This window comes from Magnolia sinica, chromosome 2 (assembly GCF_029962835.1).
Source record: "Magnolia sinica isolate HGM2019 chromosome 2, MsV1, whole genome shotgun sequence".
In the NCBI taxonomy this organism is placed as follows: Eukaryota; Viridiplantae; Streptophyta; class Magnoliopsida; order Magnoliales; family Magnoliaceae; genus Magnolia; species Magnolia sinica.
Window position 1 is genome coordinate 134,893,631 of NC_080574.1, and position 27,343 is coordinate 134,920,973.

The following is a 27,343-nucleotide window of genomic DNA, read 5'->3' on the forward strand; positions in this document are numbered from 1 at the left end:
GTTGGAAATAACTCTGAACTTAGCAGTAAAATCCCCTTAGATATTGAGGGTCACCCTTTCCACCCTAAAACATGATAATTGAACCATTCATCATGAAGGACACACATAGATTGGCCACAATGCAAAAATCCCACTCATAAAAAATTGCAATTTCCACAAAAAATGTGAGAAGTGACTGCCCAGAAAAGAATTTCTAACTCACCTTCATACGAATGGTGAGGATTCCCAATCAGCGAGTTTTTTTTTTTCCATGTGGCCCATATGTGGTTGGACCTTCTAGATGAGCAGAGTTTGTATCATCAGGTGGTGGAGCAAACATAGCTAGAAAAACTCAAATCCCAATATAATTATTGCAGTTGTGCTAAGCGGAAAACAATGTCAGCCTTGCATCATAAACTGAAGCTGTTATCCAATAGATAGCAGAGAACATTCACAGTTGGTATCTTTTTATTTGACGGCAGTTAAAATATGTTCCATTGCAAGTGCTGTATATGGGCATTGTTGTCAAATAGCATAAGTAATGGTATGCGACGCAAGGGGGTCGTGCACGTATGCGATCGCATAATCGCATATTCCATCGCACAACCCCCAAAAAAAATTACATTTTTTTAATGGCACAAGTGATGTGGCATAATTGCATATGCAATCGCATAATTACATAAGCCATTGCATATGCCATCCCATAATTGCATATGCCATGGCATAATGCCCAATGGTCATATAACCGCATATGTGACTATGGCATATGTGGTATATACTCCCAAAATGGCATATGTGATCGCATAAGCATTTATGTGATCACATATGACTACACTATATATGGGTGATTTATTTTTTATCGAAGGCAAGCTTACAATTACAAGCGACAAGGAGGTGATGTAATTATTAAATTCATTTTGGTTTTGGGAGAGAGTCATTGAGCATTGGGGGTTACATTGTGTTTTGGGTTGAAAAAATACAAACCTTTTTTTTCTTTTTCTTCTATTTTATGTTCTATGTTGGGTTTTGGGAGCCTGGAAATTGAGCTCTGAGGATTCTAAAGGGTGTTTATGTGAGCTGAATGGCAAGGTCTCCAAGCAAATCTCCTTTGCAATTTGGATCTTTCCTTTCAAGATTATCTCAAGACCCTCTATGAATGAATCTTGCTCCACCCTGTTAGCTAGATCCATTTAACCCATGCTAAATAGGGGGTTACAACATGAGAACCTAGATGACTACGGACCCGCTGAAATTGAGCACTGTCATTAGTCAACCAGAGATGTTGTCCAAGCAAGATAAATATAAAAGAAAGAAAATATTCTGTTGTTTTTGTTGTCTAAATGGAACTTCAACATATAAATTTGAAAACATCAACAACCTATTGTTTATAAAAGGAAACATACCTGTGCAATCTGGAAAATATGCACCGGCAGGAAGTTGTGTTGGCAAGGCTGAAGATTGTTGGTTGTAAGGCTTTGAGTGATTTCTATTTGTTGGTTGGTTCCAATTCTCCTGATTCCGATCCAGAGATTCATTTTCTAGAGAGGAATATGCATAATCTTTAAATTTGATGGCCATACTCCACAAGATAAATGATAGAGGTCTTAAACTTCTTATAAACAATGCAAGCAAAACAATCAAATGAATGATCTCAACAACAAGCAATAAAAAGCAGTTCTGTTATGGAAAAACTTCTGTTGGAACTTCAAAGAAAGTTGGACATGCCAAACCTTTAAGTAGAATTTCATGTGCAAGTTTTGCCAGCCTATCACTGCACCTATTCATGGAAAATTCGAATCTGAGGTTGTCGACTTCTCGAATATAAAGATCAATTGCCATCCACCGTGATAAAAGAGAAACATCCTTTGTGACCTATGAAAATATACATGTAATGAGGCAATGAACCTAAAATGCAAGTAGACATCAATCTCAAGTTTCTAAGTTTAGTATGAGTGAAGTCAAATCGCCCTATTCTCCATTTAAGCATTATCATAGTATCTTCTTTCTGAACAAAATATTTGAGAGAACAAAATGGAATGCATGTGCAACATTCCCCAATCGAGTAGCATAATAGGAGTCAATTGCAGTTTGTAGATTTATCATGAATTGGTTTGGGTTAAAGACATATAGCACTATGCAGACAATATACAACAATATAAGAAGATGGGAATGAGGAATGATGAGTCATAAAAACATTAAGTATCCATGCTACAACCATTAGGATCAAAGTATAAACATCGAATGAATCTCACTCAAAACCTTACAGTGTATTTGGATTCTTGGATGGACGATCGAAATAATTCAATTAAAATAGGGAATGACCGAAGAAGGTGGCAGGACAATTTTTTGTTCATAGTGATGACCAACCCCTAATTGCAGTTCAATGTGTTTCAAGCCCAACTTTAAATGAACAGAATTGCTATTTTGGGGCAAGTTCTACATTATGAATGGAGTGGGCAATTTCAACTCCAGTGAATTGAATTATTGCAGTTCCATTCGTTTGATCATCCAAATGCAGCATTAAGGAATGCATAGTAATAATGGGATTCTTTCATCATTTTAACAAAATAAATAAAAATGATAAATGTTGTAGCAGTGAGGGATGCATGCTGCAATTTAGGGGTCATTTGGATGCTTGTAAAATCCTTAGTTGTAAAGGGTTAGAACTAAACACTTATCAAGCAGGTGTTTGGATGGAAAACTTTACCTGTTAAGTGTTTATAGGCAGTTGTAATCACTTTGCAGGTAAACTCAGGTAAAGCCTTCACATATAAAAAGACATTTACAAGTAGAACACAAAGATCACACTCATGGTATGTGGGACCCACCATGATGTGTATAGTACATCCAATATGCTGATCATGAGTGTCCCTTGATGCTTTCCTACAGCCCCGGAAAAATAGACTGATGGATCATCACACAGGCCACACAAAAGGGAACATTTAGGATGGCATGCCCACCATTAAAAACCTTCCACATTGTGTGTGGGGCCTACTGTGATGGGTGCAAGACATCCAATTTGTCTTGTGTGTGTGTGTACTACAATGCTCTCCTAGGGCACCAAAAAAATTGCAAATTTTAGGTGATTTGCAGATTTTAGTGGGATTTACTATCCCAAAGCTCCATGTGGCGTGAATACCTATTATACATTGCAAACACTTCACAAGTTACCCAAACACATAATCTGTTTGCTTGTAAACACTTTACCACTTAAAAGCCAAAATGAATCATGCAAAAACAGTTTACACCTGAAACTCTTTTCAGATATAAAATATTTAAAACTTAAAACTTTAAAAGCATCCAAATGACCCCTTGTGCATTACATGGAATTGGATGGTTTTTGTAGTAATGAAATGAAAGAGTATTTATCATCTTAATTTTTTTAATAAAATAAATAAATTTAAATGCAAGAAATTAATGATGGTATTCTTACTTTTGCTGTTACATTAGGATTTCCATCTCTATCACCTCCCATCCATGAGCCAAATTTTATTGGTGTGGTAGACAATGGAAGTGGTCGTCCAGTGTGCTGAAAGGCCGATAGAATCTTACAAGAATAAGACCCCTGTGATATGAAGTATAGGTAAACATTCATATACACCTCAATGAACAAGAAGTTACCATCCACCTTGAGCACATGTGCCAACATGTCATATGTCTATGACATTTGAGCCATACAAAATGTAGGCCCCACCATGAAGATTACCTAGCATAAAATCAGACTGGTCGACCCGTCAGGTGGGTTACGCAGTATGAAAGCACTGCACATATATGGCCTACTGGATTAATTAATCAGCCTTATTTTTGTGCCAGACGATCTTGACAAATAGGGCCTTTTTGTATGGCTTAGATGTCATACATGTGACAAGTGGTAACATGTGAGCAAGGTAGATAGAAACTTTCTGCCCATTGAGGTTTATATGAAGTATATACATCCAATAATGCATTGTAGACAACCTTTTTCAGAGCAGTGTTGAGACGACGCAAGTAATGAGGCACAGCTTTCCAAAGGGACTGCTCCACAATATGCAAACCTGGCAAACAGAACCCATTCATTGTTATGAATTTGTTTGCACCCCACAATGAAGATGAGAAGAAATGCCCCTTGCACATGAGGAGTCTTGAACATGAGACCTCCCACTCTAATATCACTTTGATGCAGGACATTAACCACTTGTTCTAAAAGCTCATATTAATAGAGCATGACGAATCAATCCCTTTATCTCATAGCCCAGGCCCCAATTCCCATGGGTTAGGACCTCGGCTGAACCCCTCGTGGGCCCCACTTCACATGGATTCCGCTTCACACGAGCCACCTGCCTCACACGGGTGGGATCCGCCTCACACGGGCTGTCCACCCCAAGTGTGCTCCTGCATCCCACAAGCCACCCCACTCGAGCCTGGTATGAAAATGCCCCTACATTACTTGTTAGACCTGTTATCATCCCATTCTCTTTTGGAAGGGTGGATACATGCTCCTGTCCATATTTGGTGGGCATCCCAAATGGGCACAAACTAAAGAAAAAATTTCTAATATAGCACCAAACACTTCACCTGCCCTTGCTTCATCGACTGGAGTAGGCTTGTGACGCCTCAACTCATCAGTCTGCCATATTGAAGTTATCTCTCTGACCTACACAAACCAAACTGGAATTTGCAAGCCCACAAGATGATAAAACATGGTTTATGAGATCTTCATTTGATGGAAAGTACCAGATCATCAATCAGCATCTCTCTATCTTCATGGCTAAGATCAGGCCGATCATTATGCTCCAGAAGATGCTGAAAGTAAAAGGTTAAATTGACCATAGAAAGAATTAATTAGCATGAAAAAGAAAACATGGAAAACATCTTGGGAAGTTAAGCAGAAATTCAAAGGTAAGAGTCTAGAACTTAGATGCATCATAGCGTTATTAAAGAATAAAAAATGGAAATAATTTTGCTGCAACGCAACCAAATATGATGAAATGTATATTTTAGGACAGGCTTATGTAGTGGGTCACCTGAAACAACAGAGGTAGCTTGCTTAGGAACTGAATTATGAGATTGGGATTAACATGCAAGAAACTATGTCACAAGGACATTCATTTTTTTAAAAATATTTCCGTGTCAGACATGTATCAGTTTTAGACATGTGCCAAATACTCATCAACATGTTTACAGGGAGAAACTATCAGATTAACATTTCTATATTGCATTCTATTACTGTTTTTATGTTTATCTAGATGTGTTTTTTTATATTTTGCATTTTCAAGTTTCATTAAGCAAAATAATAATAAAATGTTTGTATCATAATTATGGGGACATGGCTGTGTGTCTAATTTCTAAGGTCCCCATGTCGGACATCTCATGTCAGTGTCTAACCTTGACATGGGTGTCCCTATCTGACTTTTATGGTAGGAAAGGTGTTGATTGAGTGCCTTTAATCCGGTGCAGTGTAGTTGGGTCGGCCAAAGGTCTAGTGGGGTTGACTAAAGCATGTTGTGATGTTCCCGGTCGACCGAGGTCTATTTTGGTTGTCCAACAGACTCTGTTGATATCTCGGTTGACAGAAGGTGCGACCGAAGGAATGCGTAAGTTTTTTAGAAAGTGCGGGTTTTGTTTCTAATCTTGTACGGGAATATATAAGTACGTCTCTAAGCTTGATTAGGGTAGAATGAGGAGAGTCTACATGATTTCTAGGGTTTTGAAAGGGAAAAGGTAAGGTTTTCTATTCTGTAAGTTGCTCCATCTCTTGTAATTCATTGTTCATAGTGGATTGGTCGTTGTTTTGCCGTTTTTTTTTTCCACAAGGGTTTTCCACACAAAATCTTTGTGTTCTCTATGTTTGCTTATTCTTTTTCATTCTATATTGCGTGTTTAATTTATTCTGAGGTTGCTTCTACGCCCATTTAGGGGTTTCAACGCCCAAGAAGTGGTATTAGAGAGTACGTTGGGTTATCAGATTAAATATGGAAACATGGCGTCGAGGGGATCAAATGTGAAGTTCGAGACAGACAAGTTCACAGTTCACAGGAAAAGAAAAAAAAAAATTTAACTATAGAGGTTGAAGATGAAAGTCCTCCTACTTCAGTAAGGGTTGCAACATGCACTTCTTGAGAAAGTGAAATGTCCAAAATCTATGAAGGAAGAGGATTGGGATGAACTTGATCAGAGGGCGATTAACACAATTCAATTGTTCTTGGCTGATGAACTCATTTATAATGTCATTGATGAAACGACTAGCGCAAGCTTATGGGCGAAGTTGGAGAGCAGCTACATGACAAAGGGAACCACTGACAGAAGAAACTGAGAAAGTTGTTGCAGAGGGAATATGACGGGTCTCTAGGTGGAACTCACTCACCAATCGTCTATATCCGAAGAGACAGTTCTATATTCTGAGGATGGCGGAAGAGTCAGATCTCTCTTAGCACATTAACGTCTTCAACAAATTAATTTGCAAGTTGACAAACGTGGAGGTGAAGATCGACGAAGAAGACGAAGCCCTAATTTTGTTGACGTCTCTCTTGGAGTCCTACAAGTATCTAGTTGATACTATTGCTATGGTAGGGATACCTTGGACGTCGATATCGTTATCTTAGCCCTTCAGTTGAATTAGTTGAAAAGGAATAGTGGAGGTGAAGGTAGTTCTACGGATGCATTGTTTGCTCGAGGAAGACTGTCTGAGCGAGAGAAGGGGAAGTCGCGGTCTAGATCCAAGTCGAACGGCAAAGGCAGGTTGAAGTGTTGGAATTATGGGAGGATGAGACATATGAAGGACTATCAAAATCTCAAAACCCAGAAGGAGGAGAAATCAGATAATTCGCCGAAGTAGGCCAATTCAGCGGCATCAGGTGAAGGATCGGGTGGTTGTGACATGTTGTCAATGTCAAAAACCAATTACTTGTATCAAGAGTGGATTTTGGATATAAGGGCATTATGCCATATGTGTCCTTATCGGAGTTGATTCATCATATATAGCGAGTATGAGGTGACCTAGTTCTTATGGGCAATGATCATGCCTGCAAGATGATTGAAATTGTTTCGGTTCACATCAAAATGTTTAATGGGGTAGAGCATACTCTGACCGATGTGAGGCACATTCCAAATTTAAAAAAGAATATGATCTCTCTATGAGCTCTAGATGCACTCGGGTGCAAGTTCGCTAGTTACAAAGGGGTCCTGAAGGTTTTAAAAGGGTCACTCCCTGATATGAAGGCACAGAAGAATGAAAATTTTTATACGTTGATCAGGAATACTATATTGGGTGGAGATGCAACATCTATAGCAGAGTCCACGTTAGCACGTTTGTGGCATGCGCACTTAGGCCACATGAGTGAGCACAGTATGAAGGTACTTCTTGATTGCTAGTTAATTTCTCATTTTAAAAGTTTTGATTTAGATATATGTGAGCATTACATATACGGGAAATAATCAAGGTTAAGCTTTAAAACTGGGAAACATGTTAGTAAAGGTTAGTTGGATCATGTGCATCCAATGTGTGGGGACTATCACCCGCTTTTTTCTAGAGGAGGGTCATCATTTTTTGTCACATTCATTGATGATTTGTCGAGAAAGGTTTGAGTTTACTTTATGAAACATAAGTCTAATGTGTTTGCCACTTTCAAGATATAGAAAGCGATAGTTAAAAACTAGATAGGGCAAAAGATAAAAATTCCGAGGACAGATAACAGAAGAGAATTTACTTCCTTGGAGTTTAATCAATATTGTAAGAATTAGGGGGTAGTGAGGCACAGCGTAGTGAGGCATACGCCAGAGTAGAATGGTGTGGCTAAATCTATGAATCCAACTCTTTTGGAATGGGCCCAAAGTACGTTGAGTAATACTGGGTTGGGCAAGGAGCTATGAGCTGAGGCCGTCAATACGGCTTGCTATTTAATGAATCAATCTCCGTCTACACCTATTGATTGTAAAATTCCAAAGGAAGTATGAAGTGGATAGGAAGTTGATTACTCGAGGTTGCGGATATTTGGTTGTGATGTTTACCCTCATGTACTGTCAGTTGAGAGAGATAAGCTAAACCAAAGGACTAAGAAGTGTACTTTTGTTAGTTATGGTGATGGAGTGAAAGGATATAAATCGTATGATCGGGTTTTACAAAAAATCATATTTAGTCGAGACGTCAAGTTTGATGAATGTTCTTTTTTTAGGAGGATGAGCATAAGGAAACGGAAAAATTGGCAATTGATGTTGAAATATATAAAGTTAAAAAACTTGAAGAAGCTAAGCCGCAAACAGTGGTACAGGAAGAGGTAAAGCCACCACCTATCAGGAGAAATCCACTAAGGGATCACAGGGCATTGTTGAGATATAGGGATGACTCAAACGTTACGTTTGTTGTCATTACAAATGAGAGGGATCTGTTTACTTTTCAAGAAGCACTTGAAGACAAAGACGCTAAGAAGTGGATGGCAACGATGTATAATGAGATGGACTCTCTGTACAAGAATGAAACATGGGAGCTAGTGGGGCTACCCATTGGGCATAAAGTGATCAGGTGCAAGTGGATTTTTTGAAAGAAACTAGATAGGTACAAGGCCAGCCTGGTAGCGAAGGATTATGCTCAGAAAGAAGGTATCAACTTCGGTGAAGATTGCGTTTTTACATGGGGAACTAAAAGAGCAGATCTACATGAAGCAAACTGAAGGGTTCAAGGTGCAGAGAGAAGAGAATAAAGTTTGTAGTTTAAAGAGGTCATTATACAGTCTGAAACAGTCACCTAGGTAGTGATACAAAATGTTCGATTCTTTCATGTTGAGACAACGGTTTATCATGAGTGAATTCTATCATCATGTCTATTTTATATCACTCAATGACAGGGAATTCATCGTTCTAGTGTTATAAGCAAGGTGTCCCGTATCGGTATCGGTTGGCGTAACGGTGCCCTCCGAAACCGATACGGATACGGGGGCGTAACGGCGATACGGGGCCGTAACGGCCCGTAACGGCGCAATTTTTTTTTTTTTGCCAAAAAAATATGAAAAAATATGGATTAAATCCAGAATATTCTAAGCATTCCAAATATGCATTCATTTATAAATTGGAACATGTTTATGGTGGTGTAACGGTCCACTCTTTGGTGAGAAGTTGTATCGGACTGTCTGATTAATTTTTTAACCAGGTAACTTGAATTTGACTACAAAATTCATATATTTAATTTTTTAAATATGTAATTTATATACTTAACATCTTGATATCATTTCTCCCAATAGTTCTTTAAAAAAATAAAATTAAATTCAGGTAGATGGCGTTGCCAATTTGGGGCTGACTTGGAGGACCAATTTATTCTCCAAATCAGCCTCAAATTCATGCCATTTATTGTCATTATCCCACTTATAAATTGGTGGACATTTATTGGATAGTGAATCATAAAAAAAAATAAAAATCAAAAAGCCCTATTTTAAAAAATAAAAGTTCACAAATTAACAATTAAAACTATTCAAATAATTTGATTTTGGCATTGTGAGTTAGCAATTGCAGTCCATAATTTAATTGTCAAATTTCAAGTTAATATATGTCTCGTGTACAATTTTTTAAGGTTTGAATTAGGAGGGACTCGGATGTAAAGTGCAACACACGTGTTAAAGTTTTTTGGGCCTCACCCGTGATGAATGTGTTATATCTACACCATTCATCCATTTTGCCAAATAATTTTAGGGCATGAGCCCAAAAATGAGGCACATCCAAAGCTCGGGTGGATTGCACCGTAAGAAACAATAATAATTAAACGTTCACCATTAAAAATTTATTGAGGGCTAGAAAAGTTTTAGATCAAGCTGACATGGGTGTTTTCCTTTCATCCACGTCAATGTGACCCAATTAACAGGTTAGATTGAAAATAAACATTACAGTGGACTTTAGGAAATTTTTACATTCTATAACCACTATTTCCTATGGTGTGGTCCACCTGAGATTTGGATATTACTAATTTTTTGAATCCTGACTTAAAATGACGTTGCAAAATGGATGGACGATATGGATAAAATATATACATTATGGTGAGGCCCACTTGGGTCTGATATGATTGGATGGAAAATAAACGTTACGTGCGCCCTAAATTATTTAACCGTGAAAATCATTATCCCTGCTGCTATTTTTGGTGTGGTCCAGATGATCTCTGGATATAATTCATTTTTTGGCTGGTGCTCTAAAATGATCTCTGAAAATAGGTGAACGGTGTAGATGTAATAAATACATCACCGTGGAGCCCATATAACTTTGATCTCCTTTGAACCGTTCGTACAACTCGGAGCTCGAGGAGTGTCAGCGCTCGTCTTTGCGTGACACGTACCGCAGTCAGCTGCGGCAAATAAAAAAAAAAAAAACGGAGAGAGAGGGAAACGAAAAGAAAAAAAGAGGGAAAGAAAGAAAAGAAAAAAAGAGGGAAACGGGAAAGAAGAGATTGGGAGAGAGACAGAGAGAGAATGAGAGAGAGAGGAATAAGAAGAAGAAGAACAGGAAGCAACCGCAGCTGCTTGAGAAGAAGAAGAAGAAGAAGAAGAAGAAGAAAGAGAAGAAGAAGAAGAAAAGAAAGGAAAAAAAGGTAACGTTTTGTTTTTTATTTTTTATTTTTTATTTTTTTCAGGGCCCATAACAGCCGTTACGGGTATGTAACGGCCGTTATGGCCCCTAACGGCCCCGTAACGGCCGTTACGGTCACAGAAATCCATAACGGCCGTTTCGACCCCGTCATGAGTGAATTCTATCATCATGTCTATTTTATATCACTCAATGACAGGGAATTCATCGTTCTAGTGTTATATGTTGATAAAATGCTTATCGCTAACCATAGCATATTTGAAATCAACATATTGAAGACTTAGTTATCCAGGACATTTGAGATGAAAGATCTGGGGGACAGCAAAAAGGAATATCGGCAATGATATACACAGAAACAGGGAAAGGTGCAGGCTATGGTTGTCTCAAGAGGAATATCTTGAGAAGGTCTTAGTCAAGTTTGGACTGAAAAAGGCTAAACCAGTTAGTACACCCCACGCTACTCACTTTCGGCTTTCTTTGGAGTAATGTCATACGTCAAATGAAGAAAAGTAGTATATTTCTCGTGTGCATTACTCAAGCACAGTTGGCAATCTTATGTATGCCATGGTCTGTACTAGACCGAATATTTCACATGTGCTCGGTGTTGTGAGCAGATACATGTCAAACCCCTAGAAGCAACATTAGGAAGTAGTGAAATGGTTACTTTGCTACATACAAGGTATGACAGACTACATCTTGATATTTGAAAATTCTGAGGAGAGACTTGTAGGCTATGTGGATGCAGATTATGCAGGTAATATGTACAATAAAAGGACGGCTTCCAGTTACTCGTTTGTGTTAGCGGGTGGAGCTATCAGTTGGATGTCGAAGTTTCAATTTGTGGCGGCTATTTCTACAACCAATGCGGAATATATGACAATGATGGAAGCATTCAAGGAAGTTGTTTGGTTGAAAGGGATGGTGAATGAATTGGGGCTTCAGTAGGAAGTCGTGCCTGTGTATTGTGACAAAGAGAGTGCTATTAATTTGGCAAAGTACTCGGTATACCATTTCCGGACTAAACGCATTGATGTGTGTCATCATTTTATCTAGCAGATGCTAGAGAGCACTATCACTCTTGAGAAGATTCACGCCAACAAGAATCCAACAGACATACTTACGAAGGTTATTCCTACAAAGAAGTTTAAGTTTTGCTCGACTTCTCTAGGTTTGGCAAAGAAGAAATGAAGATGGAGTGTGCACGAGAAGCAATGATGATGGTGTTAGTATTGAAGATTATTAGAGATGGCAATAGCAACTTGGAGCAGTAGAGGTGGAGGATTAAAGTCACGATGGAGATTGTTGATCGAGTGCCTTTAATCTGGTGCAGTGCAGTTGGGTCAACCGAAGGTCCAGTTCGGTTAACCGAAGCATGTTGTGATGTTCCCAGTCTACCAAGGTCTATTTCGGTTGATCGACAGACTATTGATATCTCGGTTGACCGAAGGTGCGACCGATGAAATGTGTAAGCTTTTTAGAAAGTGTGGGTTTTGCTTCTAATCTTGTACGGGAGTATATAAGTACGTCTCTAAGATCGATTAGGGTAGAACGAGGAGAGCTTATACAATTTCTAGGGTTTTGAAAGGGAAAAGCTAAGGTTTTCTATTATGTAAGTTGTTTCATCTCATGTAATTTATCATCATAATGGATTGATCGTTGCTTTGTATCATTATTTTTTCCTGCAAGGGTTTTCCACGTAAAATTTGTGTTCTCTATGTTTTCTTGTTGGTTCCATTCTCTATCCCATGTTTGATTTGTTTTGAGGTTGCCTCTGCACCCATTAAGGGGTTTTAGTGCCCAACAAAATGACTCTTCATGATTCATATTGCTAAAAGGAAATTGGGTAGGAAATTATGTACTTCTTTTATGTGCACTTGGGAGGTAACCTGCTGATAGTTTTGGTCATATGTTATTTCATATTATTGAAAATGTTAGTTTGATTGTCTTTACAGGCATCTGTGGTGGTGTAGATGGTTATACTTCTACATGTGCAATTACAATCTTTTGCTCAGGTCCCACACATGCATATTCTTGTTTCTTTGTTTTTGGTTTTGAACTATGGTCTATGGTAGAAGGGATTTAGCAAATGGAATTAACGCTTGTGTAGATGGTTATACTTCTACATGTGTAATTACAATCTTTTGCTCAGATCCCATTCATGCATATTCTCATTTATTTCTTTTTGGTACTGAACTATGGTCTATTGTAGAAGGGATTTCACAATTGGAAAACAAAGATTAGTAATTCCAAAGAAAAAAGAACTTAAAACCTGGTTAATATATACTAATGTCAATGTTACTTTTCTTTCAGACATTTATGCATAGCTCAATTTAATCAACGAATTACATTTCCCATTTTTCAAAACTGAATTGATTGTCTAGCTTCTAAGTCTCTCCTTTATTGTAGCTCTTTAGGACCCTTTGGCTCACACAAACACATACAAATTATTTGCATGCATGTATATGTATAAATTAGTTTGGATTCACAGCAAGGAGATAAAAATTGTATCTATTTTTTCTACTTAAAGAATTAATAGAAAAGGTTGAGTGAAAAGAGGAAGAATCCATACATGGTTTTTATGGATTTGGAGAAAGCCTACAATAAAGTTCCGAGGTAGCGAGTAATGGGGAAAGGGTCCCAAGAGGTTATATTGACATCATTAGAGACATGTACAAAGTGTCGTTATAGGAACAAGAACAGCTTAGAGGCATAAAAGTTGCAGAACAAAGACGGAGTATTTGGAATGCAATTTTGTTGAGAACAGTTACAGATGGGAGGCTTTAGTTAAAAGAAATGGTCTAGAGGTTCCTCGATGCTACATGTTTCATTACCTTGAATCTTTTATTCAAATGGATGAGGAGATTCATGAGGATATTTCCAATAGAATTTTAGCTGGATGATGAAGTGGAGATGGTGGAGATGCACCTCTTAGGTTGCACGACCGCCATATGCTACCATTCTATGCAATGCAATATGAGAAGAGATCGAATGTTGCAGAAATGAGGATGTTGGGATGAATGTGTGGGAAGAATAGGAATGGCAGAATTAAGAATGAGGTAATTCAAAGCAGCCTTGGAGTAGTCCCAACAGGAATGATGGAGAGCAGATTGAGATGATTTGATCATCTGCAATGAAGATCAGGGACAACTACAATAAGAAGAGCAACACTGATTAGGGTTGATGAGCTTAAATTATAGGAAGAGCTAAAAGAAATTTGACTAACTTTGTGAGAAGGGGTGCCAAAGGCTTGTTCACTAAGGATAGGGCCTGAGATAGGATAGATTGGCAAAGCAAGATTCATAAAGTTGATACCAAATAGTTGAGACAGGGGTATGATGGTGATGAATGATGACAATGATATATATCTGTATTATATGTATGTCTATGTGTGCAGGGAGAGAGAGAGAGAGAGAGAGAGAATCTCCAGTCCAGCTAGTTGGACACAAGGTACAGATAATCTCCAACCTAAGTGCACTGGGACATACAACCCTTCCAATAGGTTGGGCCCACAATGAGTATCTCCTTGTGCAAAAATCAGCTAAATCTACACATTATGTGGACATCACCATAGTATATAATTTGTCACCATTAAGAAATATCAAAATAGAAGCGTGGTCCACTCGATAAGTGGATAATGCTGATCTTTCCACAAGGTGATCCTCATGGTAGGGCCAACCTATTGGATGGGTTTGATGTGACTCACGCATCCAAAGTTGGAAGTTATCCACTGGGTGGAGTGTAACTTATGGTCCAACCGGTTGGACTTGAGATCTCATTACATACATACATACAGATACACACATGTGTGTGCCTGCACGGGCACATAATGCAAACTGTAAAAAAATTAGAAAATGGAAAGTATATAATTTTTTTCTGAATACAAGGATGAAATGTTGAAACATCTTACTGCGATTCTGATATGCTTATATTGTAGGGTGCGCCTGTTTATTTGTGTAGGATGTGCAGTTAAAACAATTTCAACCTCCTGCAACAACAATAGAATAAAACACAAAAATGTAATGAACAAGAGTATATTATCCCTTCTCCCATTAAGCAAAATCTGAAAAGCTGGGTTAGAAGGGCAACCTGCTTACAGACGGTGTTATAAAGCTCATCTGGAGAAACTCCACTTTGTATCAAACGATTGAATACGTCATCACAAGATCTGGATAAATGGCTAGTGTTGCTTGTTTTACCAACCCTACATAAAAAATGCATCCATTTTGGACATTCCACATTTTGGTGAGTACACACTCACAATACAGAACGTCTAAAAAATTAATAAACATAAACATGTAAAGAGATTCCCCAATTCAAAAACCATAAAGTTGCTTTTAAGTATCACATGGTCAACTAGCAAGTTATCTGGAGTCACCATAACCTGTTTGGATGCACCCCAAATCAACATTGGATTGGATATCCATGGTCAAAATGACAAACATTGCTATGCCTATGCATTTGCGAAGGGTGATATTTTCTGAAACTACATATGGAGAAGGCAAGTTCTTTGCCCCTACCCCAACAAAAATTCACCCTTCAGAATTGAAGCTAGTTAAAGTTATCTGGGTAGTGATTTAGGTGGGGCAAATCCCCATTTGCGCTCAGAAGCAAGCATACTCAAACATAGGCTTAATAAGCCATTGCATTAAGGAACAGTAAAATATGCAGACGTGTAATGTAAAGTTGTAAACTATGTATGAAATGTAATAATATTTGGCCATGGAGAAGGGAGGAGCGGAAAGCTGTTTATCAATCCTCCTCTATATTATCAGAGGAGAAATCAGGTACAAAGTCAGCAATCTAGCTTCATGGAATTTGTTCTTTTGTTCTTTTGTTCTTTTAACAGGAAAAGACACATGATTTTTACTCTTTTTTCATCATTACATCTATGTACGGGAAGTACAAGAGTGCATTTGAATTTTGAGTTGGGAACATCTTTAAAAATCAAATCAGCAGTAAGGCAAAAGTGTATGTGCAATTTAATGATGCTTTTGTATGTGCCCAGAGATATGGGGGTTAGGGTCTCAGTTTTGGAGAAAGCAATTATTCAAAGAAACCAAAAGAATCGCATGATCATGCAAAATAAACCATAATGGCATAATCTACTCTCATCAATGATCCCTCTGCATTGAATTTCTGCCAAACAAACCATCAGAAATTCAATACTACAAAATTATTTAGGGAATTTTGGATGAAGGGTCCAACTGAATTGCAATTAGAGTGAGATAAATTGGAAATAACCAAATTGTAATTTGCTTCCTTAGAATTTATATAGAATGTTCAGGCTCCAAATTGTGAATTCATTGCTTTCAAGTTGGGTCTTGAAAAAAAAAAAAATGTAATTTGAAGGTTACTTCCTCATTATGAGTACAGGAAACAACAATGACTTTGGTCAATTCCTCTTTGATTAAACCAAATATTCTCAATTCAATTCACTGGTGCATCCATATGCAGCATTAGTGTCTTTTGATGAATTCCCAAAAGATTTTACCTCACAAATAATTACAATCTATTATCAACCAATAGCAGGATCTTCAGAAATATTCATTAGAAAGAATAATTCAGTACCTGTGATGGGTCTCTGCAATGCCCGTGAGGTTGAGGTAATGACTGAAGGCACGAGCCAATGTCAAGGCTTCTTCAAGCGTCAGCTTTGATATCTCTGATACCAGCTGCTTCTCAAGCAACTCAGCTGTTTTCTCGATTCCGGCCAATCGCATATTGTAAGCACTCTAAAATGTGGGGAAAAAAAAAAAAACAATAATAATAATAATCTAGCATGAAAATACAGGAAATGAGGAAAGAAACGAAGCGATAATTAGCCAATACCAAAATTACTGTTGGAAGTTGAGTCTACACAAGATTTCACAATTCCCACTATGGCACTATGTTTAAATCGACATTCAGCAGAGTTGTTTGGAGAGGATTACTAGTTTAAATCAATAGAAATAAGAGAAGTATCTTCAGAATAGTGTTGAAGTCTGGAGAAGTTGAGAAATCTCTATGGAGGAGAAATGTGAAATTGCCAAGGTCTCATGGCCACAGGTGCCATGTCACACATGTATGTGAAATCCAAGCTTCTCCTCAGGCATGGCTGGCCTAAAAACCAGCCTGGTCGACTCATCTGACAAGGTGTGAATGCAGAATGCTAAGTAATTTTTTATCTGTCCATTCTTTTATGTATGAATAGCCCAGATGACAAGGGACATAATGGATAATGCCCGCCTGATGAGTAGCGTGGATCTTGCAAATGTTTTCCACATTGGCGGCACGTGTGAACCTCAAGTCCCAACCTCCAAATGCGAGAGTTCCATTAGCAGGGCTCTCTTTTCTTTTCTTTTTTCTTTTCTTTTCTTTTCTCAAAAGGTCATTAGCTGGGCTCTTAATAACTTCCATTTCAAGAAGAGGCTCCAGAGGATTGTATGTATGTATGTATGCACAAAAGCACACACATAAGAAAAGACTAGAATTTGAAATGGTGCTACAAAATCATATAACTATAATTAGAAAACAGAGTATGTCAAAAGAACAACCATGGCCACAATAAAGACATGTAGATAGAATTTAGCCATGCATACACACATATAGAGAGATAAAACAGCCAAAATGGATACATACAGTTAGAGGATGGTGTATCAATGTATATTGAGGGACTTTAACACTCCCCCACACATGCAGGGTGGAACTCCGCACGGGAACTATAACACCCGTGAAAAAAAAAAACTTGAATTTGAGATAGATATTTCGTTTCTCATCTCTCTCTTATCCAAACCTAATCCCTAATCTCCTATCTTATCTTTATCCCTAATCCATCTCCCTTTTATCTCTAACTCTCTTCCCGTATTTCTCAACCTCCTAAAGAGCCTTTCCTTTTGAAGAAATGTGTCGTAGGAGGAGTTCTACTCCAACTCAAATATTAACCAAAAAACACCCTACATACAACTGAGAAAGAGAGAGAAGGTTCGTGGGAAAGCAATTTCAAGTTAGTACCTTTATAATTTTAATAATCTTAATGTAATATGTGGCCAAACGGGTGCAATGAACAGTTTGTATTAGTCCTCCGACCATCATATACACTTGAATGGAGATGATCAATTCTCTACGTAAATAGTCTAATTTCGGCACAAGGAATTGCTCTCTATGAATGATGGTAAATTTATATTTGTAAGATAGATTAGTTATTATCAATTTTGGTGAAATTGAGATTTAATTATTTGGACAACGCAATGAACAGGCCATATTAGCTATACAATTAGTGTGTTGTTAGATTTGAAAGTGTTTAATATGAAAAGCTCAGATTTTTTGCAAAAGTGTTGGTATCATTTGGCGTAGAAGGTCGAGATGGGTCATCGGTGTATGTGTGATTAGATCCACACCATTCATACAATGTGTAGAAGAAAAATATGCCAAGACCTCAAGAATTTGAATGATCCGATCATTCAGTAGGCCACCCCGATCATAGTATGATAGATCTAATACTAATTTCGAATCATATTGAAATTTATGAAATCGGTAGGATCAGATTGGTCCAAACAATCATTGGGATTAAATTATATTAAGATTCCCAATTATCTAATCTAATTAATCAAATTTGATGGACCACACTAATCCGATCAATCATTTGTCATTTAAATTTGGGATCTAGATGTAAATAAGCATATGAATGGTTCAAATTAACAATCTATGGGCCTTTCTGATTATTAACCAAGGAGGGATCAATAATGAGGGTAGATATATCCATTGTGGTTAAATTGACCCTAGACCCTTAATTAAAGTAAATCCCAACATTTTCAGGCTTACCTGCGTATCATCGATCAATTGATCGATCGGTCCAAGGTGCCAAATTCTATCAAGCGACCTATCTTCCTTAAACAACATTCCTTCAATTCGAAGTTCAATCGATCAAGGCATCCTCGATCGATGTTGATCGATTGACCGTATCAATGGTGTCTGGATAGAATCCGAGCTTTGATAATCGAATCAAATGAATATATTATGCATGTAAACTTCAATTAAGTTATTGTTGAGGGTTGTTGCATAGCGGTTGACCACTTAGGGTGTTGAATCAAAGGTGGGACCCACTACGTGATGTAATTGGATCAAACGATAATATGGTTATACGATTGTTAGGATTTCCAAATTCAAATCCATCAAATCATCTTGTGAATTTTTCACTACTAGACTCAGGTGATTAACCCAACACGTCTCAAGTTTATGAAAATTAAAATGGAATTTTTTGTGTAATTGATTGATTGATGTTTTGATCTAACTAATGTTGATTCATGAACTGTGTTGCATTCTAATATATGTTCTCACATTTAATTTTTGAAAAAATTATGGAATCATATGATTACATTCTGAATTAACACGTGTTTATAAAATGATGACATCACACATCATCCATGGCATCCGCACATCGCATGGTCGATCCTCGGGCCCTCTCTGGAAGAAATGTCAATTATGGTAGCGTGTTACCAGATGCGGGCCATGCCCATGCCTACTGAAAGGTGTAAGCCTACCCAACGGGTGGATGCGGGTTGACGATCTCCAACGTGAGCAAATGGACGATTACCCTATCTGGCGCATTCATACATCATGTGCATACATTTTTGCATTCAATGCTTTTTAGTATTTTAATTGCTATGCTTATGAATCATGCTAGGTTATTTCACTAAGTCTGGTCAACTTTTTTTTAATGGAAAAACCATACAGATGAGCCATTAGCAGATGATGTGCTGTAGGAATCAGAATGGGTCACTGAACCTGAACACGACCCACGTGAAACGTGGCCATACTTATCTGAAGATGAATTGGCAACATTAGATCATTCCTGAATATCTGATTTATTTGCTAGGATAATTTGGTTGGCATACAATGCACATTGGCATTGATTATGGGATTTTAAATAATTGTTTATATTTATTTGATTGAGACATTGTGAGTATGGAATAAATATATTTATGGTAAGATTTGATAACAAATAAATGATATTTGAGATTTATGTTATTTGAATGGTCGGGAAGATTTATATATGCATAGTTGATTGGTGCTATGCGTGATTGGAAATCAATGAAACTTAGAATGAATGTAATTCTCACCTCTGATTAAACCGATCAACAGATGAAATTAGTACACTTTGTATACAAGTTACGAACTGAAACTCGAGTATGAGGGTGCACACTTTGCACCCAGATTTTTGGGGCGTGACATGAACATACTGGGCAAGGGCGGAGGGACAATCACACCATAAACAGCCTGGGTTTGATTTCCTAGTCCGCTCAAACAACCACTTATTCTAAAAGCTCGAGTCGTTACTCATGTGGGGTGGGGAGCCCAGTCAGCTCAAATAAGCACTTGTTCTAACAGCTCGAATCATTACACGTGGAGTGGGGCTCCGCATGAGAACATACCGGGGAAGAGTGGAGGGACACTCACAACTTGGAGAATATATCATCAAGGCATATTTATTGCTCCCAGAATTTGAACACAAGACCTCACACTTTGATACCATGTCAAATAATCACTTTCTCTAAAAGCTCAAATCATAGTGTATCAATGTGCATCGAGGGACTTTAACACATGCATACATACATAAAGATAAATGTATCAATAGAATTCAGGAAATAAGCAACAAACAGCTCAACGTTCTGAGTTGATTGTGTACAAAACTAGGCAAAACAAAATGACGGCCAAAATCCAAACAATCTCAAAAGAAGATTTGTGTGTACGCTCGTCTAGAGAAATGGTCACATACCACCATCCATGAAACTTCACATACAACCCCATCTTTTTCGACAATGGGTCGCATGTTTAAGACATCTGAGCCATTCAAAAGGTGAGCACCAGCTGACATGAAAATCAGGCTAGTTTATTCATCATGTTGGCCGCACAATTGAAATCAATGGACAGCCGGTCATTTGACTCGATTTACCGGTACGCCCCACCAAATCAGTGGATCAGCTTGATTTCCGGAGATGTTGATTTTCATGGTGGGACGTTTGTCTTGAATGTCACATGGATGGAAGGAGTGTCTAAATACAGCTCAATGGACATAAAAATCATCATCCAGCTTGCACATCCGGCTAACATGTGACATGTGTACAACATCCAATCTGTTCAAAATGTGGGCCCCACATTGAATCCTCATCAATGATGATTATCAGTGATAATCGCTGTGGCCAATTTGATGCCTGATTATTGCACCAGATGATCACCAAGGTGAGGCCCACATTTTGGATGGCTCTAATTTCATCATACATACATGACGCATTGGCCACATCTGCAAGGTCCATGGTAACTTTACCATCAATCGAGGTGTACTTAAACACTTTAGGATCCAGCGCGTGTCACCATCCACTGGGGCCCACAAGCTGAGTGGTCCGATGATCAGAACCGTCCATGTTACGGACTGAAGGCATGCTCTTGACTATTACCATCTTGTAGATGAATTTAGAACAATGCAAGGAGAAATTTCAATGGCTGGCATTCAAGTCTAAAAATCAAAGGTTAGGATTGGCACGGAATTGTGATTATGGAACGTTCAAATCAGTGGACCGACCTCAGCACTGGATCGGGGAGAAAAGAAGAGAGGAGATAAAAGCAATGTTGGAGAATCGGAAACCTGCGCGAGGATTCGCTTCTTTTCGGTTTCCTCCATGAATTTGTGGCCGACCTCTCGATGGAGGACTTCGTTGAGGAGGCTCCCGAGCAGCCGGCAATCGTCCTCGAATGACTGGAATGTGATCCCCTCTGCAATATCATCTGTAGTGTCTGTCATGGTAGGAGAGAGAGAGAGAGAGAGAGAGAGAGAGAGAGAGAGAGAGATGAATGGATTTTGCTAGGAATGAGAAACGAGAGAAGGCAGCATTCATAAAGGCTCGACGGGGGAGAGTTCGAAAAAGATGTGGCCTTTCGTTGAGGTGGGTCCCAGTTTCGGTGAACTTTTACCGTGTCTTCCACCATAAGGAGCCTGACACGTGTCATTCGTCTTGCGCATCGGGTGGGGGAGGAGGGAATTTCTGTGGTACGCGCGTGCCCGCGTATTTGCACAGTATGCGCGGTTACTCGATTCTGGAAGGTGGGGCCCATGTTTCGGTAATCAGAGCCGTCGGTATTTTTGTCCCCTGTTTGTTGGATGGACTATGCTGCAAAACAGGACGGGGAATGATCACATGCGTTTCGAACTTATGGTTATTAGTCACTCCCAAGCGTTCTAGATTTGTTCAGCCCAAGTCGGTGGAGGAGCTCCATCCAACCCGTCCGTTGGATACGGGCCCTCATTTTATGGCTAGAACCGATAATTTGTCCTGATCCATATCTCAAGTGGGCCACACCAAAGGAAATAATGGGGGAGATTGGGGAAGGTAGTGCTCACTGTAGAAAATTCCAAATAGAATGTGGGGTCCACTGGGTTGTGCATACATCAGTTAACCCAGTCAACAGGTTCCCCGCGCCAGGAAGAAGGGACGCAGCAAAACTCAGGTAGGATAATCACGTGAGGATATAGATATTTAGATGTGATTGCACCTTACTGATTGTGGTGTGTCATATAGGGTGGATTCGGATGATTCTTCGTATTTTCAATGAAAATAAGGAGGCTCAACCGATGAACGGTTTAGATTCCACATACAGGTCACGGGTGGGCCCCACACAGCTAGAACGTACGGTGAGTTCCATGCGGATGCGTGTGGGGTGTGTGTGCGTGCGTTAAAAACAATATGTGTAACGTCGCCAGGATCTCAATGGAGCACAGGGCGTACGGACGCAGTTTGGCTAGCGACCCCAACACCAGCCAGCTATCTGGTGTCATAGCTTTGTGGGACCCACCATGATATATATGTGTTTTATCTACACCTTCCATCCATTTTTACGGATTATTTTAGGGTAATAACCCAGTAATGAGTCAGATCCAAATCACAAATGGACCACACAACAGGAAAACAGCGTTGATTAAATTTCCACCATTCAAAAATTTCTAAGACCCACTATAATGTTTATTTACCATCCAACCAATTGGTAAGGTTACATAGACCTGGATGAAGGGAAAACACAAATATCAGCTTGATCCAAAACTTCTGTGGCCCCCAAAAAGTTTTCAACGCTAAGCCTTCAATCCCGACTGTTAACTGTGGTGTGGTCCACTGAGAGTTGTACATGCCTTATTTCTAGAATTGTATAATAAATTGATCTGCTAAAATAGATGGACGGCATGGATAAAACACATACATCATGGTGAAGCCCACACAGCTTTCACATCATCTAGCTGGCTTGTGTTGGGGTCACTAGCCAAACTGCGTCCAAAGGCGTGCAGCCAAGGGTTCACGTGTATGGGACATCCGAGGCCCCACCTTAAAGATCAGCGTTGCCCAAAAAACAGGGCGATCGACATCGTACGGACAATGAATTTACTCTATGTAAACGTGGTGCGGCCCACCCATTGAATGGATACGCCTGATCCTTGAGCACAATGATTTTCAAGGTGAGGCTTACCTTTTCCATGTCCCCGATCTATTGTGTTGAAAAAATTACACAGGAATAATATTTTTTGTAAAATATAAAAACTGAAATATTCTGAAATCAGGAAAGGCTGAAACACACATGAGAACGCTGTCCTTAAAATGTTATTTGCCCCTACTAAGGTAATTTGAGTATGCTGAAATGTTACAGGCAAATTGCTCCTAGAATACGACGAGTCTAATAGGGCATCTGGGTGATCTGTGTCTCTTTCTATCTCCTTGATGAGTGGCCTGGATATGCCCGATACTAATATGTGATTGGATAGATCATATCCTTCTTCGAGTTATCGGATAGATCATATCCTTCTTCGGCTCCCTTCGTCTTCTCTTCATTCCGATCAGGGCATGGCTCTGGACCCAACCCGACTAATGTGTCTGTTTATCCTGACCTAGGTCCGAGTCATGGCTGGGTTCTCTTAGGCATTGGTTCGATCTTTCAATCTTCGGAATCTTCTCTAATGCTACATTCACTCCAAACGTCTCTAAGAGGATCTCCCATTTTGGAAAGACTGTGAGAAATGGTCTCACCGAGAACATTTTAACTAGATTCGTAATAGATCTATTTTCTCAACAATTCTCTTATAGACTCGCTCAGTACTTTGTCTCATTAATGGGCACAATAAACATGGCCACGTGGTATGTGCTGGTTTGTCCTCCTAAAGGCGGGTATAAGGGTTCATGCCTTTGCATTTATAACAAAATGTGTATGCCGAAGGAAGTTCAAACGGTGATACTCTCGGATGAGAGTAGGTTTCAAACCAGTTACTATTACGTGGTGTTGACATATGGTGGCCTTTGATTAGTCCACGTCAGGGCGTCAAAAATGGGTGTAAATACCCTAGGCCCAAAATTTAACTCCATCTATAACTTAGGTAGACTACACAATCAAAAATAGTGTATAGGGTAACCGTAACCCTCCAAACTATTTCCCTTAGTATGACTCACCTGAATCATAAATGGGCTTGATGTTTGGCCTCAAATCTAAATTTTGGTGTAATATCGGTTGGTTGGAGTGAATTTTATATGATCATTGTACCAAGCCCATAAAAATCAAGGGTGAATGTTTCTCTCCTTACTTTTTATTTTAGTGTGCCTAACTTAATAATAAGTCAACCTGGCTTTTTAGCCATGGGCACAACGTGGGATTATACATTAATAATCAGAGTGAATTTCACATGAATATCATAGTAACGGTCAAAATTCAAGGGTGGGCATCTATTAATTCCTTTAATTTTTTGAACACTCATGGAAGGAACACCCTTTGTTTTTATAAGGCTCGTCGTGGTGTGCATGTGAGATCCACTCTAACCATTAAATGTGTAATCTACTAATAGACCCAAGGACAAAAAATCAGGCTTATTTGTGATTTAGGTGGGCCACACTAAAGATAACGGTTGGGAGAGACTTCCTCCCTTGATTATATAGGCCCACTGCGATGATTATCTGAAGTCCACTTCAAATTTTAGATGCCACAACAAAATTTGGGTCGGTACCCAAACATCACCCATTCATCATTTAGGTGAGGTGCCATACCAAGGGAAAGAGTTTAGAAGGCGATGATTGACTTGTACATTATTTCCAATTGTGTGGTCCACCTGTGTAAGTGCACCTACCTTTGCACACTTGTTTGTCAATCATATGACTAGTTGTGTCAAGTAGTCGGATGAGTTCTTGGCAAATGAAGAACAGCGACGCAACTAGATCAGAAGCACCAAAGCCATATTGAAGACAAAAAATCGTTTCTACGATCTTAACCTTGCAAATAGATGATCCCAACCCAAATAGGAAAACCTACTTAGGTCATTTATTCAAAGCTAATTCCGAGTTTATATTTTCAATCCTTTAGTCTTGGCTTTAGCAAATCCCAAATTGATGAATGATTAAATGAATAAATAAGAAAATTCGTCCACATTTGGTAGGAAAAGGTGCCACCGAATAGCACTTTCGGCATCACCGAAGATACCTTCGGTGTTACTGAAAGCGCTCAAAACAGTCCAGCAACATTTCAAAGGTATTTCGGTACCACCGACTGGACATTTCGGTAACATCGACTGCCATCAACGAATAGAGTTCGATGTCACCGAAAGGAATCTTTTTCTTTCAGCAACTTGGGAATTTAATTTGGTACTACCGAAGCAAATTCGGTGATACCTAACTTCGGTATCACCATAAACTAGCCGTTTTCTATCCGTTGGAACTCTTTCTCTAAAAAAGCGGTTGGTAGAAACTTACAAAAATAGTAGATTAAGGCATCTTAGAGTCTCTAGTGTATCATAAGCTTATCCTAGCCTACCTAGACTCTATCTATATGAGTTTCATGCTCTCTTCATTATGATCTTTCACTTCTATGAGCATTTAAAGCTCCTATTAATGAAGAACATGACTCGTGCCTTCTCTAGAGTACAAAGACCAAACCAATAGGAAAATCATTTGTCTTTTTGATACTCTAGAGCATCCATAGGTTAAATCCCTTAGGAAATTCACTCATTATCCTAAATAAAATATTTAACCAACTCTCATTACCTTGGTCACCTTTATAGGTATATCTTATGCAAGGTTCTTGATCGTGAAGCTGAACCAATAGGAAAATCCAAGCTACGCGATTGAGAGAGCACGGGGAAGCTGATTTAAGTACGAGAGCGCAAAAATCAAGCAACCCAAGACGAGCTACAAAAAAGGACTCTATCCAACAAGTAAGTATCATTGTTACACGATTGAGACTAAGAGTTTGTTATCAACAAACTCGATTAGGTTCCTTATGTGGGACCTTGGCCAGTGTGCCTAAACGTAGGTTCCTTATGTAGTACCTTGGCCTGTGTTGCCTAAATTGTTGGGTTTAGGAGTAGGACCATTGCTCTTGTGAAGAGCATAAATCTTAGGTTTGAGATTAGGACCTTGGTCTATGTGGCCTAAACTGTCAAGTTCGAGATTAGGACATTTGCTCTTATATAAGGCATAAAGTATAAAGTCCTTGTGTAGGGCTGTAAATGTTTAAGGTGAACCTGATTTAAAATCTCCGATAGTGAAATCCGGTACGGTACACTCATGGGTTGAGTGCGTCCACCGGGAGTGAAGTAGGCACATAGCCGAACCACTATATATAATTATCTTTGGGATTGCTATTTGTGCATTTATTTAATTATGCTTATGTGTCTTGAATATTTAAATATGATGCATGATTAGATGAATGTCTAAGATTAACTGGAAACACATTCCACACACTCATATACACTATCTTATATAAGCTAGTTGCTTAACTTGCGTATCTAGTGTAGCCTATGTGATGAGACTCTCTATTGGCTTGGAAGCCTTTAGAATTATATCGCCTTACTTAGTTTAATTGTAAATTAGTTTAAGCTAGGCAATTAGGATTTTAAATTGTCATAATTTTTAATTGGTGTAAATCACTCCCCCCCTCCCCCAAGAAGGACTTAGTCTGCATTCTATTGCTCTGTCATATTCCGCACTTAGATGCATTGCAGCCCGTAATCGCAAATTCAATCACCTGAATCATGGATGACTTGATTTTTTAGCCTTGGGTCTAATATGTGGTGGCGTACCTAATTGCCTAGGTGGATTTCACATACACATCATGGTAGGGTTAATTCGAGCAATTGACCATTTTCTTCGAGGAACTTTCATTATAAATCTAAAGTACTCTGGATGGGGTTGTTTGACATCTCTACTAATAAGAGTTTATTTCCTTATTATTATTTTTTTTAAATAGCTCTTATTATAAAAATAGATTGTTTGGTAAAACATTTAATTTATCAAAAACTAGTCTAAAAGCTCTTAAAAACTAAGTGATACGGAGGTCATTTATTTTTTAAAAGCTTATTTGGCCTAAGTGGTTGGACATTTTTTTATTAAATTTTAGAGAAGTTTGTCCTAAACTTTTCAAGTAATTCCCGTCTTGCCTTTTTCTCTTCTCCTTACAATCTCTCCAAGGTAGGCTTATGCGGTGAATGATGCATATTGAAGGCGAGGCCCGACATGATGAATGACTCACATCAATGTAGGTCCACATAATGCATGGTCACATCAAAGGTGGGACTCACATGATGGATGACCTACATCAAAGTGTAGCCACATATGATGGATGATCCACATCAAGCAGGCCCCAACTAATAGACAATCCACATCAAAAAGTGAGGCCCACATGATAGATGGTGGACCCTGAATATGGGAACACGTGATGGAAGGTTGACATTAAAGGCGGGCCCACATGATGGACGATCTGCAACAAAGGTGGGACTTATATGATGGATGGTGGACATCAAAAGTGGGTCTCACATGATGGAAGGCCCACA

The 27,343-nt window shown here is 38.8% G+C and overlaps 1 protein-coding gene across 1 annotated transcript in view; it reads right to left on the bottom strand.

Moving 5' to 3' along the window:
* Positions 1–21,338, bottom strand: part of LOC131237767 (phosphoenolpyruvate carboxylase 4-like) — a 29,790-nt gene extending 8,452 nt beyond the window's left edge. The window contains exons 1-10 of the mRNA XM_058235732.1: positions 21,140–21,338; positions 16,087–16,250; positions 14,605–14,719; positions 14,426–14,503; positions 4,693–4,761; positions 4,534–4,612; positions 3,937–4,013; positions 3,413–3,508; positions 1,710–1,851; positions 1,383–1,517 (exon numbers count right to left, since the gene is read on the bottom strand). Of these exons, the coding sequence (XP_058091715.1) occupies positions 1,383–1,517; positions 1,710–1,851; positions 3,413–3,508; positions 3,937–4,013; positions 4,534–4,612; positions 4,693–4,761; positions 14,426–14,503; positions 14,605–14,719; positions 16,087–16,250; positions 21,140–21,295 (1,111 nt within the window). The 5' untranslated portion in view covers positions 21,296–21,338. The remainder of the gene's footprint in view (positions 1–1,382; positions 1,518–1,709; positions 1,852–3,412; positions 3,509–3,936; positions 4,014–4,533; positions 4,613–4,692; positions 4,762–14,425; positions 14,504–14,604; positions 14,720–16,086; positions 16,251–21,139) is intronic.
* Positions 21,339–27,343: the final 6,005 nt, after the last annotated feature.